Genomic DNA, 19,345 nt, shown 5'->3' on the forward strand with positions numbered 1-19,345 from the left:
ACACATGACCTCCAAAATAAAGCAGAGAAAATGTCACAATCTTGAGAAAGTAGGCATGTGGGTAAGAAGTAGGCCTGAATCAAGCCCTGCTCATATACTCATATGTCCACATGAGAAATTTCACACTTACACAGCTGGGTTAATACAAAGACAGTATTTTGCCTGTGCCTAGGTTTTCTACTCCTGAACTCAGCTCAAATCTGCTTTCAAAGAAGAATTAGGGAGCCATGCCTTCTGCTCCTCCATTTTATCTAGAAGACCTGATTCCTATTTTAGCTACAACACATGTCCTCAGTTTAACTATTGCTACCTTTATCTCTCCTGATTGCTCACAGCAGTCAAGTAAGCTGTAGCATGAAATATGAGCCACTTGAAAACTTCTACAAAACAGAATTCTACAATACAAGAAGCATCAAATATGATAAATCTGTCTTTTGCTGGTCCTGTGAATTAATTTCCATGAGCAGTTTGTTCCTTTTCTTAAACTGTTTAATAGTCTAGGCATGGGTTATGCAAAATATAGAATATATTAAAGCAAGTTTTGTCAGGAGAGTTATGCTTTTTTACTTTCTAGACAAATTGAACTTGGCGTACAGATGAGCTTCCACCTCAACTGGGAAAAATAGTTTTTGCATGGCTTAATTCCTACAGAAGGTACTACCACCTTGAATAACCACATTCTTACCAGCAGACTACATCAGCAGTGTTAGATCACCAACAGCGTCAGAAAAATCAAATAAATCACAACCATATGAACTTTCAAGGAAAAAAGACAAGCAAAGAAACCATACTTCTGATATGGTTAACTGACACTTGTTATTCTTAACTAAAAAAAATTAAGCACATACTGCAGTGCTACCATGTCAGAGTAAGGACAGTTCTTATCAAGACCTACAAAGAACAAGCAACAACAAGAACATTTCATGTTCTCTTGGATACCTACATTAATGCCAAATTACACAGTTTAATTTCTTTACTGAAATGTGGCTCTACTGGTGCTTTCAGATTTAAAAATAAAACATTAAATTCATAAATCAAATCAGCTTTGAATCCCTTAGTCTTCTGACAGCCTGAAGAAGCAGCCCCCAAATAAATGTATTCATTCAACTATTTTTAAGGACCTTAAAGATTAATTTTGATTATTTAAGTAGCAATAGTACTAATTATTGCACTACTGATCACTTTCAGGACAAATACATGCCAGGAAGCACCTGAAAGTTTGTCCATACTTTCCAGCTGTACCCTATGAGTTAATTCAAGAATTTCAAATGCAGTACAGGTTTGCTGGAGGATGCACAGGATGCAATATAACAAATGAATTTGCAAGTGAGAGGGAATTTGGTTTAGCTGTCTACATTATATGGCCTTATGCATTCTAAAAGGGATACAATTTTTGTTCATTACCTTAAACAGTATAATCTTTGATTTACAGTTTTCCATTATGTAATACCACCTAATTTAGTGAAGGTGAAAATTTAGTCAGTAACAATAAAATATACATAAGGAAATTATGAAGATTTTCAGAAGCAGTTATAAAACTTACTCAAAAAAATTAAATATTGAGATAATAATGTAACTGCAATAATCTACAACACTTCTAGTAATGAAGCTAAAAAATTATGTTTTTTAAACTTCCAGTCAAATAAAGAAAACTACTAAGAACAGAGTATATTTTTGTCTGTAGCATCAAATTCAGTACAATTATTCCAATTCTTCACAGAAATGAATAATTTTAGGGATTGGATCATCCCTTTTTTTTCAATCTTCAAAAATTACTCAATAAATTCTAAGATTATTTTTATTTAAAACTTTGATCTAAATTATTCCCAAATCAGGTATTCCAAACAGTAAAAAATAATTTTATGATCATTCCAGGGTCTTGAAGCCAACCAGAAGCACCCAGAATCCAGAAACAGCTCAGTACCAGAAGGCCTAGCATTAACAGAGCAACCCTGATGTCAGTAATTTGTGTAACTCTCCTGCTCCAGCTGCTGCTCCAGAAATATGGTATTTTTTGAGCCAACCAGTGACTTCAGTGATCAGGTTCACTACTACACTAAACAAACCTTGACTCTCATTGGAAGTAACTGACAGACAAGGCCTAGGCTATTTCTGATCCACACAAGGAGCCTCCCTCGATTGTTACACTCCAAAATTAACAATTCTTGCACGTAGTTTACATGCCAGGCATGTATGAAGTGCATTGATAAAGGGCAGCAAGGTGACAGAAATCCCAACTTCTTATTTCTAAATTATGAAAAAGGGTTGGTACTAGAGCGAAACTGTATTTTAAATTGTAATCTTAAAAAATTGTAAGATTTACCTGTAGAACAAGGCATCTGGAAATTGGGGTCATTGCTATCCAAAACAGGCAAACAGAACTGGGCACTTGCAGATCCTAGCATAGGATCCTTATCGCTGAGCATGTTCTTCAGCGAATCCTCTAAGACATTCTGACTTGTACTAAAATCCTCACAGACTTCATTCTCCAGGTTGGATTCTAGAAATAGGGCATCATCTAATTGTTCAGTAGGAATTAAATGGTTAAATGTATCAACTATATCCATGAAGACTCCTGTGTGTCTTTCAGTCCTATAGAAAGACAAGAAAAATACCATAAGAAAATAAGCTACAAACTGTAAAACACCTAAGACACCAGCAAATTTCTTGGCTCTTGTGTTTTGTAAAGAATGCTTAAGGTATTTAAGAATTACAAAAACAAATAAAAAACTGCTTATGGCTTAGTATGGCCCACTAAAAATCATAACTAAAAATCAATTCCCTAATTATTTTAAAAGAAATTCCATGCTAATCTCCTCTATCAACATCTGAATGCTGACACTTCTACAGAGTGTGAATAACAAAGGTAACTAAACAGCTTCTAAAATTTGTTTAAATCTTAACCAGCCCAAGCAGATAGGACACCAGAGGAGGAGGATAGCAAGAACAAGTGAACCTGAAGACAGCAGCACTGTGAGCATGATTTTCTTCTTTTTAAATGCACAAATGTGAGGTCAGCTTCCACTAACATCAATGGAGCTGAGAAGGTTCCAGAGCATGCCATACTATTAATATGGTGTACTACTGAGAAGAACTATATTTCTGTTCAAAGAGCAACTACCAGATACTTCATAGCAAGTTAGTATTTTCAAACAGCAAGGTTTTATTTCTATTATTTTTCATCGATCAACACAGTCAATAAAATTACATCAGCTTTATACAAAAAATCTGATTTCAATCAAGTACATGAGAATTCTGATCTGGCATCAAAAGGAGGAGCCTTTTGAAACTTCAATTTTGAAGAAATTTCGATGAATGTCTAGAAGTCTACATAAGGAATTGTATACAGAGATGGCAACTGCATTTTACAAGAAATTCTTTATTTTCTAGATCTTCTTTGCAATGCAGCAGAAGTGCAAATACTGAAGCAAAGACTTAACTATTAAGTATGTATAACTAAACATGGAAACTAAGAATGGAAAAAAAGTCAGCAAAATACTTTGGAAGTTTTGCTTTAGCATATCCTCGAAAGGGAGAAAGATAACCATAATAAATATGATCAGACAGGTAAGGAAAATGGAGCAGTGCAGTACTGCCTGGCTTAATTTGGCAAACAGGATAGTCTGAAAGGCCAGTTTTTGGCACACAAGGTTATTAAAGCTTTTGGAAACAGCAAAAGGGCACAAATAAGTATCCTGCTCCTTCTTTCATCATCCTCCTCCCACATGAGATAATTATTTTTTTAGAATGAACACCCTAATTAAAGGAAAATGACAAGTGAGAATTGGAGTTTGCAGTGCTTGAATTACTTTCTAGATGGTTATTCCAGCAACCTGCCACTAAATAAATCCAGTACTTACTCATGCTTAATAGAACATTAAGTATGCTTCCTTAGACACATTAATGGGGCATTTCTGTTTTAGCAATCCACTGGGAATATCCTAGCCAGAGACATGTAAGGGCTCTGCTACAACTTCAACCATATTTGCGCATTTTATTTCACAAAATTTCAAAAACTACAGGTTTAACACAAATGGTGTTTCCTTTTGTTTGGGTGGGGTTTATTAGGGTTTGGTTTTTTTTGGGGTTTTTTTGTGGGGTTTTGTTGGGTTTTGGGTTGTTGGGGTTTTATTTTCAAACATGCCAGTCTTTCTTCCTTCTCCCATAGGGCAGCTCAGAAGAAAGTGATGGTCAGGTATAGAACGGTGTCTCTGCAGAGCATGTTATCTTTCCAATTTCTACACACAATTTCTACACAACAAAGCAGTCTAATACACGAGGTCCTACTGACCAAGCAGCCAGAGTGAAGTTTAGCTGAATCACGTGCATTTAGTAATGAGACAACAGACTTCAGCAGCAAGTTGTAATTTGAAAGCACTCTCACAAAAAAAATGGACTTCTTTTATCAAGCAATGCAGTGCATCTGCATATACACCACACAAACCAGCATCTGTAGCAGCAAACATGGTTTCTGAAGTTCCAAATCTGGCAACAAATGAAGAAGCAAACTAACAGAGTAAGTACTACGCTGCACTGTATAATCTGGTTTTATTATTATACCAAGTAGTTACAACAATCTGATACAATAGGATAACCTACAAGAGATGCAATGGCCCCAAGTAAGAAAATAATTACAAATGCCCCAATACAGTACTTTAAAGCACCTTCCTGTAATGACAGATTTTTTCATATTAGCATTACATGAGCACAAGAGTAACAGCCAAAGGATAAAATAATGGTGAACCCTGACATTAACAAGTGTCAGTTATTGACACTGCAATTATACTGCAATAGAATACCTACATATTGTGAAATTGCAAGGAACCTTTTGCATCCAACATTAAAAAGTGGCATTGGCTTTGAAGACCCAATAACATATCCCAAGCTTTTTTCTGGAAAGGAGAACATTTATATATTTCTTACTCAAATATTGTGGTTCCCAAAGCAGTGATGACCACTTCATAAAAAGCAAAGCTCTTGCTACAAAAATCCCTGACAGAAATTAACCTGTCTTCAGTGATGTGAGGAAGAAAAAGATAACTTCAGTTTTCTAAGACTACCATGCAGCCATTCAGAACACTAAAAGCACTGAGAAGTAACTGTCAAAGCAACTACACATGCAGTGGCCACAAACACCTTCAATGAGACCTAAGTAGCTAGCAGAGAAAATTCAAGAGGAATTTTACTGAAAGTTTTATTCCTGGAGCATGAGCCTATGATCAAGTATTAAGTTCTACCCAAATTTTGCATCAAAAAGTCAGGGGGCTTGCATAAAAATACTACTAGCACAAAGTGTAATCTTACAGAACTTGTTCTACCATTAAAAAAAAAAAAAGTTTATGCCAGCAAAATATAGAAAATCAAATTTTTGCTTTACCTAGTTCAAAAATCCACTCTGTGATTATTTACATAATTGGTACACTACCAAGTCATTTTAAAAAGTTATTTCTAACATTACTAGATCACCTATCATAACAAGTGTAAAATCTGTGGGATTGAGGATGAAAGATAAACTTCTTTAGCTAGACAGCCATTAAAAACAGTTGCTGCGAGAGAAAAAAAATCTTCCCCTGCTCAATGCCTTCAGTGTATGAATTTTGAACGGCTTATTTTGCATTTGAAACACTCTGAACATCAGGGAAAATAGCCAGAGGTAGAGGTAAAATTACAGTTAAGATTTTCACGCTCGCTTATTTGCAAAGCCAATCGGAACCCCTCAGAGGCGGAACGCAGCCGTGCCCTCCCCGTGAAGCGGCGGCCGGGCCTCGCACACCGAGCGGCTCCCGTCGCACGGCAGCGCACCGGGGCTCTCCCGCGGGGCAGCCACGCACAAGCACCACAACACGGAAAGCATTATAACCAGCGAGGAGTGTTCATAAAGGAGGCAAAGGAGCAAGTCCCAGAGAGGCTCAGTGAAACTCCCGCCCGCTGGCTCCCGGAGCATCAGAGCACAGCAACATACAGAAGGAGTCTGGGTAAGAGAAGAGCGCGCCATCAAGGAAAGCTTGAAGTACGGCGAGCATTCTCCTCAGTTCACTAAATACACTTCTCTTACACCTTCCAAAATTATTTGCTTCTATCAGCCCCCCTCCACTGCAAAACCAGAAGCAACAATTACAGAACTAACACAGCAACAATTACAAAGTAACTCACCAACCAACACCTGTCATTAAGGGACCCAACGCTATAAACAACACTACAGTCAAACACGACTTCTAGAATTTTCCCCACATTATGTTTACCATAAAATTTCTTCATGCTCTCAACATTGTTTCCTTTTACAGTCTAAGTCTTTCAGTTTAAAAGAAATAATTTCTTCCACTGCTGAATTGGTTTATTAAGCCAGGAGTGCCACAATATTGCCTCAAATCCCAACAAATCTGCTATGAAATAGACACGCTGTAGAATCTGCCATAGCAGATTTTTATCTTCTTCCCCTTTACCATATTTTCATTACATCTTTAACAGTTCTACATGAACTTTTAAAATTAAAAGTTAAACAGTCAGAATGATCACTTCTAAGAAAAGAAATTGAGATCTCAAACAAGTATATCCTTCCAAACTAATCTTAGAAGGGAAGGAAGACTAGAAACTGGACAAGACATATTGCACATCTTTAAGCTTTTTCATTGTATATGAAAGAGGCAAAAAAAATAATATAACAGGAATTTCAGTTCCTATTATTTTCTTAATCACAACAGAGAAAAATATTTTAGATCTCCAACTGCATCCACATGTTTCTATCATCTTATCTAACACCCACCTCAGGCAGGAGTGATCACACTTTGTATTTACCACTAAGCATTCCATTTTTCAGCTGATGGCCAGGCCAAGCATACTCGACTGCATTTTCAACTAAGTCTGCCTTAAAAAGTAGCATGTTAAATTTAATTTTCCAACTACATATTTGGATATATGTTAGATACATTTGTCTTGATATTTTATTTTTTCTTTATTTTCATTTACATTCATTTTGTTCATTTTTTTACAGTACTCACACATCATTTATTTTACAAAGCAAATGTTAGGCTTCACTGTAATTACTCTCTTTCCTTCCCTCTCTGGCCAGGGGGTGAATTTAATATATCTGTTTACCTTTTAAACTTGACTTTCATATTTTAGTTTATATTTTAAAGTTAGCAATATAAAAGAGAAGCTTCTGTATGTTTAATAATTGTCAAATTAAAAATAAATCTGGTTTATTAAAGTTCTCTGGACTTAAAAAAAACCCCATTTCTACAAAGAAATATTGCCAAAAAAAGAATTGCCTGAATTGGGGACAAGGATAGGCAAAAACCTGAGGGAACCTAACGAAGGGGGAAAAAAAAAAACAACCTCACACTGCTTATTTAGGATATTCAGAATCCTAGATGTTGAATAGCCTATCTACTTTATTGACCTGCCTGAATAAGTGAGTCTGAAACTGCTGAAGATAGCACAGCAATACTACAATTCCTTCCATTTCACCAAAGTACCTTTCTGAATAGTGTCTGTACTTCCAATTTGCTGAATCTGTCTAGTGCTTTTAAAAGTTTTGTGCATCTAGTTATTGACTGTGGGAGACATTGCAACGTTCAAGATACAACACTTGGTCTCTGGACCTTGTGCTAATGCACACCCAATGACCAGCAGCAAGCACTAGTCATAACAACTCCAACAGACTCCATTAAAAAGATTCATATTATATTTATTTCTTCAATTAGTAAACTCTGGAAGGAGACTAAACGAAAGGAACAAGCTATTTGGACAACTATCACCTTAGATGGCAAAACAAAAGAGAAAAGCTGGCTCAGCACTGTTACAGAAGAATTAGACAGTAACAATAACTGACAAAAATTTTTTATCAAAAGAGGAGAACTGCATCTTAATTGGCATGCAACGAGGTAAGAACACAAGCAGCTTGAAAAAAAACCCAAACAACTCCTTGTTCATGCTGTGTGGCAACTACTGAACCCAAAAGGGACACTCAAGGTATGAAATGTCTACCTTTGTTCACTGGAGCTGTGGTGTCAGACCACTCCATGGGCTCACTGATACCCTGACACTTAAAAACCCACCTACCAAACAATGTTACTTCAAAGCCCTGATGCACCTTTTACTGCCATTCTCCTCCTTCCTCCTACACAAACTTCAAAGTTTAAGCTCCCAAGTATCTAATGGAAAATTAAGGCTAAGTTGCCATGTGTCCACGTTGCCATGCTTTAAGCACCAGAAGCTGCATGCATTATGTTCATGGATATTACAGCATCAAAAGCCAGAACAGAGACCCACATCTTCTGTAGCAAGAGATTTTACCCAATGGTGCTCACAGTCCAAACACACCCTGGGATTAAAGAGAAAAATTATCAGGCAGTGCACCAGAGGCAGCATCAGTAAGAAGCTATCAACTTGACATCTTTTTGGTGAGTTTACCAATCTCACACCAATGTGCATTCCACTCTGGTTCATTCTGGCTCAAATCCCATCACCTAAGGCAGTCTTCAAGAATTAAATTAACTCACAAAATATTTTTGACAGAACAAGCAATGTGATCTACGAGCATATGAATGACCACCTAGCCACAAAAACATGTTTGGAAAGGGTTAAAAGAAGCTTTCAGCATCCTTTGTCAAAAAAACAAAAGGCAGACATAACACTTGTATAGAATATGGTTTACTGAGCTTTAATCGTTAAGCATCATCAAATTTGACCTTCCTCATTCACTTATCTCCCAAAAAACAGGACACTGGCCAAAACCTGCCTAACAGGAACATGTATGCAAATAGGTTGATTTGGATCATCCATACTGCTGTAAAGGAGGGCCAGGAACACTTTGCTGACCAACTTATACACTGAAACATCAACCATTAGGTATCCACACGCCACCTGTTCCCTCATGTAAACCCCCTACTTATTATTTATTAATTTAATCCCTCATTTAAAATTTAAGATCTAGCTTTTAGTGCCATCAAAACAAAGCCCTGCTAAAGACTAAAAAACAAGAAATGTAAATCTGAACATTTCGTTAAATGTTAAGAAGCTCTTCTATACGATCTTTGTGTTTACCTCACTCTGAAGCCTCCAGACACCAACTGACACAAACCCCTTGCTACTAAAATCTCAACAGACATAATAATAGTAATAATCACCTCCCAAAATCTATCTAAAATCTAAAGTTATGTGCTGCTCCTCTCAATGACAGAGCAGGTATCTTACTACTTGCTGTCATAGTATTTAAGAGAGCAGACAGCTCAAGATACTTGCTTTGTTAAACCTTCTCTATTCATAACTCATTCACCAGCCATAACTGTACATCACTGTGTACCTCAGTGAACAGAAAGGAAAAGTAAATTTTAAAAAAAATTATTTATTTAGAAGACAAAGAAATACAGAATGAATAGAGAAACCTTTTCTTAATCACAAAACATGAAATTGTATCATTGAAAATCATCTTAGCAGTTATGTTAAAAAAATACCGCTCTCACTCTTACTTTATAGCTCAAAGAGGCACACAGTGCTGCATTAAAATTTCTGTTATGTCAAAAAACACCTTCACAGTGTGAAATGTGGAGTACGTAAATGAAAAATGCAAATTTTTTACATTGTGAAACATTAAGTACTCTGTTTTCCCTTGCTGGACTGTCCCACCAATGAATACACCTGAATACCACAAAAATTAGGCATAATCAAAGACCATTTGAGTCTCTCCATTGCTGTATATACCTTTGGAATTTGTAAGTTCACTACCCAGAGGCATTTCACTGAAAGTAAAGATGAGGAGAGATTGTATTTCCACCATTACTGCTATTCTTTTGAACTCTTCCACCCTCAGGTTTCTCAATACTTGTTTCAAATATTTTCAGCTGGAACACAGTAAAAAACGCTAAACTGTGTAGCAGGTTACACTGATTATTCATCAGTCACTGGATAGAATATTTTCATTTGTAATACCTTTTGCATTTGTCAGTGTCTCTCTCAATAAAGATTCATTTGGAAACACCTATTAGAATTACGGTTTGTTTGTTGGGATTTTTATTAGCAATAGTTAAAAGCCTAATAGCTAACCCTTGTGAAGTTTTTCATAGAAATATGCCATCCATCATGCAGCTATACTGACACCACCCAGGAGAATGTGACAAGCTGTCTGAATCTTCCACTTTCTGCTTCTATAAAATGAACTCTCATACCCCAGTTCAGTGAACTTTATCATCGCTACTTCATAGCATTACCTTTCAAAAATATGCCCTTACCATAAAAAAAGCTTCTAATATAATATGGCTCTCTCCTTAAAGCTTGTATATAACAATATTCAGGCTGACTAGGAAAAATTAATGGAAAAAATTAAAATAACTAAAGAAATTCATCAGCTCAACTCTGAGCACAACACAAGTGGTAGAGGTAAGCCTCTTTTTAAGACAGAGGTCGCAGAAATACAGTAGATTAGTATTTTCACAGTTTCTGTTTTCCATAAAGCACCTTACCACTGTGTTGAATTAAATCTAGCCAACATGGTTTGTAGTTAGGTGCCCTTTCATTCTGCAAATATAAAAGGCACATAAAAACTGAATGATTGAGTAACAGGCAACAATAGGTGAAAAAAAAATAGGTGCTCAGAACTCCATATTTATATGCATAATCTTTAAAGCCAACTACAGAAATTAAAAGTAGAAGCTGTTTGTTGCAGAAAAAGAAGAGTTTTATTGCAGGACATGCACTAACTGTAAACAGAAGTGGAATTACTCCAAGAAATGTAAAAACCCACGTTTTCAAGGCTCCCTTACATTGTGCCCCAAACCACAACAGATTAATTTATTAAGCAAAACAAACCATGAATTAGTGGTTATAAAGAGATGCCATATGTTTACCATCCTTACATTCAATCCTAAAATATTTCCACTGTTTAGTGATGCTAATATTCATTTTGATAAAAGCAAATGCATAAGAATTGCATAATGAATTAACAACTACATAAAAGACACCACAACTACAATTTGCATGGCGTAGCTCCTGTCACCCCCCATTCCTGTCTTTCCTTACTGGTTTTTACGCTTCACTCCATAGGTTATTTTTACTAATTTAAACTACGCCTCAGAGTGCTCTTTATCCAAACGCTCCCCGCACGGCTCTAACAGGTCTCCCTTGCTCTCACCACACAGAATGAACACTCGCAATCACACGAACGATTCCTCTTCTAAAGCCTGAGAGTTATTACGTGCATCCCAGTAGCAAGCAATAAACGCACTGTCCCAGAAACAGCACCTCACCCCAGATAAGGATCTGGAAATACCACCAGGCCACTGAATCCCACAGCACTGCTGATAAACACATTTTCTCCCGCACTTCCTACAGTGGGTACTATACACAGGAGCTGAACAGAGAAATTGTTGGCGATGCTAAGTTTAAAAGACGGGAGGAGGCGCCCGGAACAGGTCAGACCAAGAGCAAGAAGAGCAGGGTATGAATTGGCGATTGTTTCTCTCTTTGGTATGGGACAACAAGGCATCGGCAGCTCAAGGGGTGAGAAGAAACAAACGTAGAAGGACCGAAAGGCAGCAGCTGCAGGGCAGGGAAGGCGCTGCGGGAGAGCTCTCGGCAGCAGCACGACTCCGGGCAAGGAGCCTGCGGCAGGGTCCCGCACGGACACGGGGCGGCAGCGGCCGCCGCGGGCAGCGAGGCCGGGGCCAGAGCGCCATGTCAGGCGGCCGGACCCGGCCGGCCCGGGGCCCGCGGGTGGCAGCCTCAGCCTCCGCAACAACCGCGCCGGGGGCGCGGGGCCGCACCCGGGCAGAGCGAGGCGGCCGGGGAGCGCCCCCGGGGCCCGCGGCCGGACCGCAGGTCACCCGCGCACAGGAGCCAGCGGCGGCGCCGCCTCCGCGCACAGCCCGTGCCGCGGCCCCGCGGTGGAAGCGCCCGCGTCCCGCCGGGCCGCCCCTCGCCACCCGGGGCGGGCCTGGCCAGCATAGGCCGCGGCTCTGCCGCCGCAGGCCCGGCCCAGCCCTGCCCGGCCCGGGGAAGGCTGGGGGCGCCGCGCAGCGCAGCGGGGTCGTCCACGCCCGCTCCTGCCCTCCCCGCCTGCCCCGTCGCTGCCGCAGCCCGCAATAACTCACCCGCTCCGCCGCCCAGCGCTGCCCCGCGGCCGCGGGGAAAGGGACGCGGCGGCCGCGCCAAAGGGAGGGAGGGCGGCGCGCGCAGCTCCGCGGGGGCGCGCGCGCGGGCTGCCCCCGCCCAGGTGGTCGCGCCCGGCTCGGCCCGGCCCGGTGGCGGCCGCGTGCCCGCTGCCCCGCCGGTGCGCGCCCCCGCGGCGTCCGGCGCGCCGGGCCCGGCCGCTCACGTGACGGCGCCGCTGGAGGGAAGGGATGGGGGCGGGCGGGGGCGCGCGCGCTGCGCAGGCGCCGGGCGGGAGGCGCCGGGGGCGGGGCAGGGCCGCGGGACCCCGGGCCGGGCCGGGGCTGAGGAGCGCTGGGGGCCCGGCCCGGACCGGCTCCGGGACCGGCTCCGGGACGGGCTCCTCAGCCGAACCGGCCCTCGCGGCGGAGCCGGGCGTGACACGGGTACCCTCGCTGGAGTCGGGAGCCGCAGTACCCAAGGCTCCCGGTGGCAGCCGCGGGCCTGGCCGTGCGCCTGACGGGCCTGCCCGGGCCCACGGGAGGGCGGATGGGGGCGGCCGGCCGGCTCCGCGGGTTTTCCCCTAGGACCCTGGCTGAGGACACGCATGGTGTGACTAGTGCGTGTGTAATGATGTGGCCTTTTGTCTTTGGAGAGCAGCTGCCACCCCCCTGCTCGGTGCAGCCCGCGTTATACAACCTGTTTGTTAATCTGTCCTGTGCGCCGCCGGCCCCGGGCGGATTCCTGCAGCTCCCGATGTGCCCGGCGCTTGGGTTCCTACACGTCGGACAGAGAAATCTCTGCAGTCGGTCGGTCCTGGGCAGACATGTCTCATGCTGCCTGTTGGTTGGTGCAGGCGCGTTTTCGCCTTCTCTTTTCCTGGTAACAGTTTGTGTACGCGCCTTGCAGGGCCTGTGGCGCACATCCGCACGAATCGACACCTGAGGGAGCTGTCGCGGTGTGCGTTTGTCGGGACATCAGGACCTGGAGCAATTTGGTCTCCACGTGATGTCAAAGAGCAGGACTGCCTTTCCTAATTTGTGTTACAGCGTTGGCTGAATGCAGCATTCGTTACGCTGCTTTCAGTTGTGATGGCTGACATGAAGTGCAGTGCTGGCTGGTTCTAGCGTATACCAAGTTTCAGCACCTCCAAAAGAGAAATTTGATTTTTAATATTTCTAAAAATCGAATTTGGAATTACCTTATATATTACTATATTAACGCTGTATTTACATATTCCTAGTATTTTGTAATGAAATACAAACATGATGTAAGGACAAAAAAGTTGTGTTTCCTTTAGTTTCCTTTTTTTCAGTTCTGTTTTGAGTTTTTGAGATTGTATTCTCTAGGGCTTTCTTTGGTGCCATGAAGGCTGAAATACATTGAATGCTTCTCTTGCTGCCATCACACTAAGAAAGGAAGCATTAAACTGAAGGCATGGTAACACAGCAATATTTACAGGCAATACACAAGATATTTGCAACAGAACAGTTTTGAAGTGGAGCAGTTTTTAACCTATTCAGCATTTTTTTTCTCCTTGCCCTTCCAAAGCTACTTATGCACTTTACCACAAGTTGGTTTTCTCCAGTTTTCTTCCTGTACTTCCTCTGTTTCAGAAGGACTCTTATCTTTCCAAAACAAGCATCTTTTAAAAAAACCCTGAATTCTTATGATGGTGCAGGACTGAGCTACTGGGTTGGTTGCACTCATTTTTCAAAGGCTTTTTAGGCATGGAACTTTTAGAGGTGCTAACCCTCTAAAATACTGTTGATATTATACAAAGAAATGAAATTACTTTCTGAAGCAAAATTCAGTTAAATAGAATTTGCATTGCACAAATTTTCCAGCATTCAGCCCTTTTGGTTTCATTTCTTTTGACACAAGCAGCAGGCAAAGCATTGCTGGTAATCTGATCATTGTTCATTGCTCTATTCAGTTTTCTCTTTACACTGTCAAAAGTCACATAACTCCAGTGACCCATCTCAGTTTAACAGAGTATGTGCACTTTTCTTTTGCCATGGCCACACTGTACCACTGCATTTATGTCATGAACTTGCCCATCTGAAGCACCTGTGTTGCAGTTCAGCATAAAAAAAAAGAGCACCCCAGCAGGAAATTTTGTAGGTGTTACAGAGGCCTTTGTGTACAGTGACACACCAGGTGCACACAATTACAGCTGTGCCATTCTTCCCTAGCAATATTTTATCATGCAATCCCTTTATACATGAGATACTTGGTAGAAGGCCAGATCTTCCAAGTTGTTTCCCTTGAAAAGTAACCTGTTTATTTTAAGTCTTCTAGTGCCCTGAACACAAGAAAAAGCAGCAGAAGGCAGTTTCTTTGCTTGCAGTTCCAGGCCTCTATGTAGCCACAACTCTTCCCAAGAGGTTTGTGAATTAGATTCCTTATAGTCTTTCCATGTTTTTTGGTCTAAATGGAATTTTTGGAAATATGCTCTGTGCAGTCAGATTATGATCACACTGGTCATAAACACGGCTTGCTTTTTACTGTTAATTATGCTTTGGTTGCCAAAATGTGGAAAGGAGTTAGATTGCTCCATGTGCTTATCTGGATAAGGAATGTGTTGGGTCCGGTGGTGCCCTGCTGTAGGGCAGCATTTGCTGCTGTCAAATAGCTGAGATATGTTACAGCAGTAGGCCATTAAACATTCAAACAATGTCTCACAGGAACAGCTTTCTTTTGTCTGCAAGATACTTGATTTAAATGATTTTAAAACCCAAGTGCTGCATCTATTTTGTGAATTGCATAACTTAAAATGTTATACAAAGCAGAGTTAGACTTCTGAAATAAATTGATGTGTACTACACCACTAGATACATTTATCTGCTGAATTTACAATATTGAACAAGCTCTTTTTTTTTTTTTTTCTGGTTACTGTTTTCTGAAAGAGTCAGAAATACTACTTGGCACCCCTTAATAATTAGATAGCTGCTTTTCATAGCTTACTGCCATGATTTTTTCCAGGATGAGCAGCAGACACTCTGCTCACAATACCTGGGATTTGCCAATATCACTTGTTCAGGAGGCTCCATAGTTAGCTCATTAGAAGTCAATTTTAAGTTATCGTGAATTATATCTTTAGCAAAATTTAAAACTGTTAGTTCCTCTGATCTTTTCTATTTCTTGTGTAATAAGAATTTACTTTTTCAAATGCAAAACAGTAACAACCAATAATCTAAAATTTTCTAATCACATAAAGGAAACCCACATATTTGGTTAAGAATATCTGATTTGACACTATTTTCCCTTTAATTTCCTACCTCATCCTTCCTTCAGTTAGTACAGGAACAGTAACATGTGCCCCCTTACCCACTTTTCACCAAATTTATAACATGATCATTCTCTTTCCCCACAAAAAGACTCATTAGCAGCTGCCAGTTGTTGGATCAAACAGAAGTTATGTGTCCTACTCCAGAAAGCAGCAGAAAAACATTCAATTCCACAGGTGAAAGGGACAGAGGCTTTTAAAATTACCCATACAACTAGGTGGACAAAGGCAAGGTTCTGAAGACAAAGGATGTTTAGCCATTGATTTTATGACTAAGGGTAGATTTTTGTAGAGAGGTAAAAGGTGTAGAAGCTACAAGCTGTTAAGAATTACCCCATGCAATACACAGATTCAAGACTGGAAAAAGACATTTGATCCCAGAAAAGAAGACAGAATTGCAGTTATATGCAGAGATTGGTGTAAAACAGAAAAAAAAATGCTTTAATGAACTTTTTTAGTGCTAGAGGAAAACAAACTTTGAGAGCCAGCACAAAATATGCCTTTGAGACTTACGTGCCAAACAAATTTGGGAGGTTGTCTATGAAACTGCTGCTAGTTAGGAATTCTGAATACTTGAGATTTCACTCCAGTACTATTTACCTTAATTTTTAGCTTCTGTGAAGGCAATCATATGGTAGCCTGTGTCCAGTTCCCCAGTACATGAAAATATTGACAAACTGGACGGAACCACGGTAGAAGGTCACGAGATTATTAGAGGCTTGGAGCATAGAGCATTGTGCTTCTTCACCCTCATGATGAGACTGAGGGGGCAAATTTCCTCTGTCAGTTACCTGGCAGATGAATGTAGAGACGAAGAGACAGAGTATCTTGGAGGTCACAGTGAAAAAATGTGAGCAACAGGGAAATTGCATCTGGGAAGATTCTGAATAGTTCCCAAGGGAAGAGTTTTCAGCTGAGGGACGGATATTGGGAAGGAGCTGTTATCTCTATCCTTGAACATATTAAAAACTTGATTCAATAGGCTCCTAAATAACCTGATCTAATTGTGAAGTTATCTCTGCTTTGAGCATGGGGTTGGACTAGATCACCTTCTAATGTTTTGTCCAATCTAAATTACTCTATATTCTTAATAGCACAATTAGAGGATTTCCTTCAAAAATATCCTAATGCTTCAACCCAATAATATATGATAATTCTCTCAAATTCCCTTCCTGGACTTGGCTCAGAACCACTTCCAAGGCAAAGGGCTTAGAATAGAACTTATTGAGACCCAACTTCCAAGTAGTATAAATACTCTGGTAGTGCTGAAAGACAATTGAGACAGGCATATAAACATCAAGTGCTGTTGAACAGTACCTAATTTTTTTCCAGTGAAGAAAACCAGGCAGCAATTAAGGAAGTCCAGGAGTTTCGATGAGAAGTAGACAAGCAAAATAGAAATAACCAAGAATTTCTAGACAGGGAAAACAGGAGCAAAATAAGGTCAAGAACTTGGGAGGTGAAGACTCTCAGTGTTTGAAATAAACCTTATGCAGCAAAAGGCTAACTCAAGATCAGGCAACTGAACGAAGTATGAGAATAGGAGAGGTAAAAAGGGGTGTGATTTAACACAAATATGGGAAAGTTTGCATGCTCTCCATCAGAAGGATAACCTTAACAACACAAAGTGATTGGATATTATAAAATTGTCTCACTGATTAGATTAATATAGGAAACAGCCCGCAAGTGTCTGCCTAGAAAAAAGTCTGCCCATTAGCAGAATTCTGTCTATTGAATAAAGACATAGTGCAGAAACACTCCATGTAGGGTGGTCTGAGATAGCATCTGAGAGCATCAGGGGTATATAGTTCCTGCCAGATACCCATCCTCCACAGCATCCTACAAGGAACTCCCACTTTGAAGGCAGGGAGAAGTAAGAATCCTGCTGTACAAAACCAAGGAGAAGAGTAGAGTAGCCCATCCCTGGGACAGACAGGAGACGTGTTACTCTGGAAAACCTCGTACATCAAGTGTAAAGAGATGAATGTATTTGCAGTATGAGGGAACTCCATGGTTTTGCACATCTGCTATGGCCCTCTTGTCGTCATGTGCTTTTACTATGATGAACTGAAACTTGTCAGAGTTGAATTGAAATTTTAAATGCAAGTTCAGGGTTTGCATGCCCTACCTAAAGACGCACAGATTTACTGTGGAATTGAAGAAGGCAAACTAAGATGTGTGTAGCTTCCTACTAGCACTGTGGATGTGCATAACAATGCTGAGAGGCACTGTCCTGTTCAGATTGTATCATAACTATGCTCCTATGAATGGGGAAAAAGAGTTTCATCACCTGCAACTCTTGCTCCTCCAGAGTCCAAAGGTAATTCAAGCTCTGTCCTATTCAGAACAAGCATCAGTGGAACTTGATGATAAAGCATGTGCAAATTTATAAAAAGGATAAAATCAGCTACTGCTGTTACTCCACCAATAAAGTGAGATTAAGACTCCAGCCCAGTAGAAAATACCCATTCTATACATCTAGGTTTTCTTACAGATGCAGGTTACATGTAGTATTGAGACTGAATATCTTCTCCTTTGTGAGTATTTCTGTCTTGAGCATTCCTATGTATCTAAACACTGGTATCTGATTTTCTTCAGAGTTTTCATTTGAATCAGAAACTGAAACAGGCAACTTGATCTTCTGGCACTGTCCCTATCATTTCTTGTCAGATCACTATTTAAACACTATTACCTCACAAGGAGGCTTTCAACTGATAGGGAACTTGTGTTGTTATTGAGATAATTATCACTGCATTAGGACAATATGTATCAAAATTAACAGCAGTCATGCAGGTGACAATCAAGACAAAAATAATGCCACTTGCTGTGGTTACACGTAGCATAAACTCCTATCAGTAAGACTGAGTTATAATTGTCAATGGTTATTACACATTAAGAGCAGAGTATGTGGAAAGAAATACTTTACCTTGACACTTTGAACTACTGCACTTAAAGAAGTTAGGTGAAATTTATTTAATCTGCCTGTACATACCAATACTAAAAACTGAATTTGCCATCCCATGTTCCCTTTACAGAATATGCTCTCATCTTTAGAGAGCTCTTCATCTAACCTATTTTAGGTATCTCTTAGCATAGGAGAGCTGAGACATACCTAAGAGCAAAATTCCTTTCACCAAAAAAATCTCTATTTCTTCAGTTAAGTCCCTCCTAGCTATTAATAAACCCATCAAATTTCAGCCTGATTTTAAGAGCTGAATTCAACTTGTGAAGTATAACTGATTTATTTTTTTTTTACAGTGGGATTACACAAATACATACAAAAGGTAATAGTAATCTTCTTGGGACAACGCTATCTCTGGTTTGATAACTTTCCCAATACTGACAGAAAATACTTGCTTATTAAAGACACAGCAAAATCCCAGCAAATCTAAGATACTGTTTTGAGTGCTCTCAGTAATTATTTAAATAATGTTGCACATATTAAAAAAAAAAAAAAAAAGGAAAACCACTGTTATTAATGCTGCAGTCAAGCACTCAAAAGCTTAAAAACAATTAAGGTAAAATCATATATGAACCCCTAGTCTGGCCCTCTCAAATACATTTATTTAATTACAGAAAACTTCTTCCCCCATCCCATTTTTAAGGATAAACAATGCTCACATAAATGAGCAGAGCCTTACTACTTTTCTTACTGCCAAAGACCTTAAGTCTAACCTTGGATTCAGCCTCAATACCGAATTACACATTTTCTTATTGTTTCTTCTGCAATAAAGCAGAATGGTCTGATTACTTCAGAAATTACTGCTTATCTCCAGAACTGCCCCACTAATTTAAGGACTGGAATGGATTTTTATACACTGAGAACTGAAGACAGAGAAATTAGAAGTATTAATTAGTTTTGAGTACAGTCTGAAGTGGCTCAGGACTGTTGAGAAACAGAGTTCCACATAATTTCATGTATATTTAAGTACAAGTGTTTACAGACTTAAATTGAAACTGACTGCTCAGCAC

General features: G+C 40.2%; 1 protein-coding gene across 3 annotated transcripts in view; it reads right to left on the reverse strand.

Annotated features, from left to right (window-relative positions):
• Positions 1–14,872, reverse strand: part of PHF3 (PHD finger protein 3) — a 51,776-nt gene extending 36,904 nt beyond the window's left edge. Inside the window, exons 1-2 of one of the 3 annotated variants that reach the window (XM_058021582.1) lie at positions 12,087–12,104; positions 2,324–2,592 (exon numbers count right to left, since the gene is read on the reverse strand). In XM_058021582.1, coding sequence (XP_057877565.1) covers positions 2,324–2,567 — 244 coding nt within the window. In that variant the 5' untranslated portion in view covers positions 2,568–2,592; positions 12,087–12,104. Of the gene's footprint in view, positions 1–2,323; positions 2,593–12,086; positions 12,166–12,783 lie in introns of those variants that run through there. The other 2 variants (XM_058021586.1, XM_058021583.1) reach the window with 2 other exon arrangements.
• Positions 14,873–19,345: the final 4,473 nt, after the last annotated feature.

Source organism: Melospiza georgiana, chromosome 3 (assembly GCF_028018845.1).
Source record: "Melospiza georgiana isolate bMelGeo1 chromosome 3, bMelGeo1.pri, whole genome shotgun sequence".
NCBI lineage: Eukaryota > Metazoa > Chordata > Aves > Passeriformes > Passerellidae > Melospiza > Melospiza georgiana.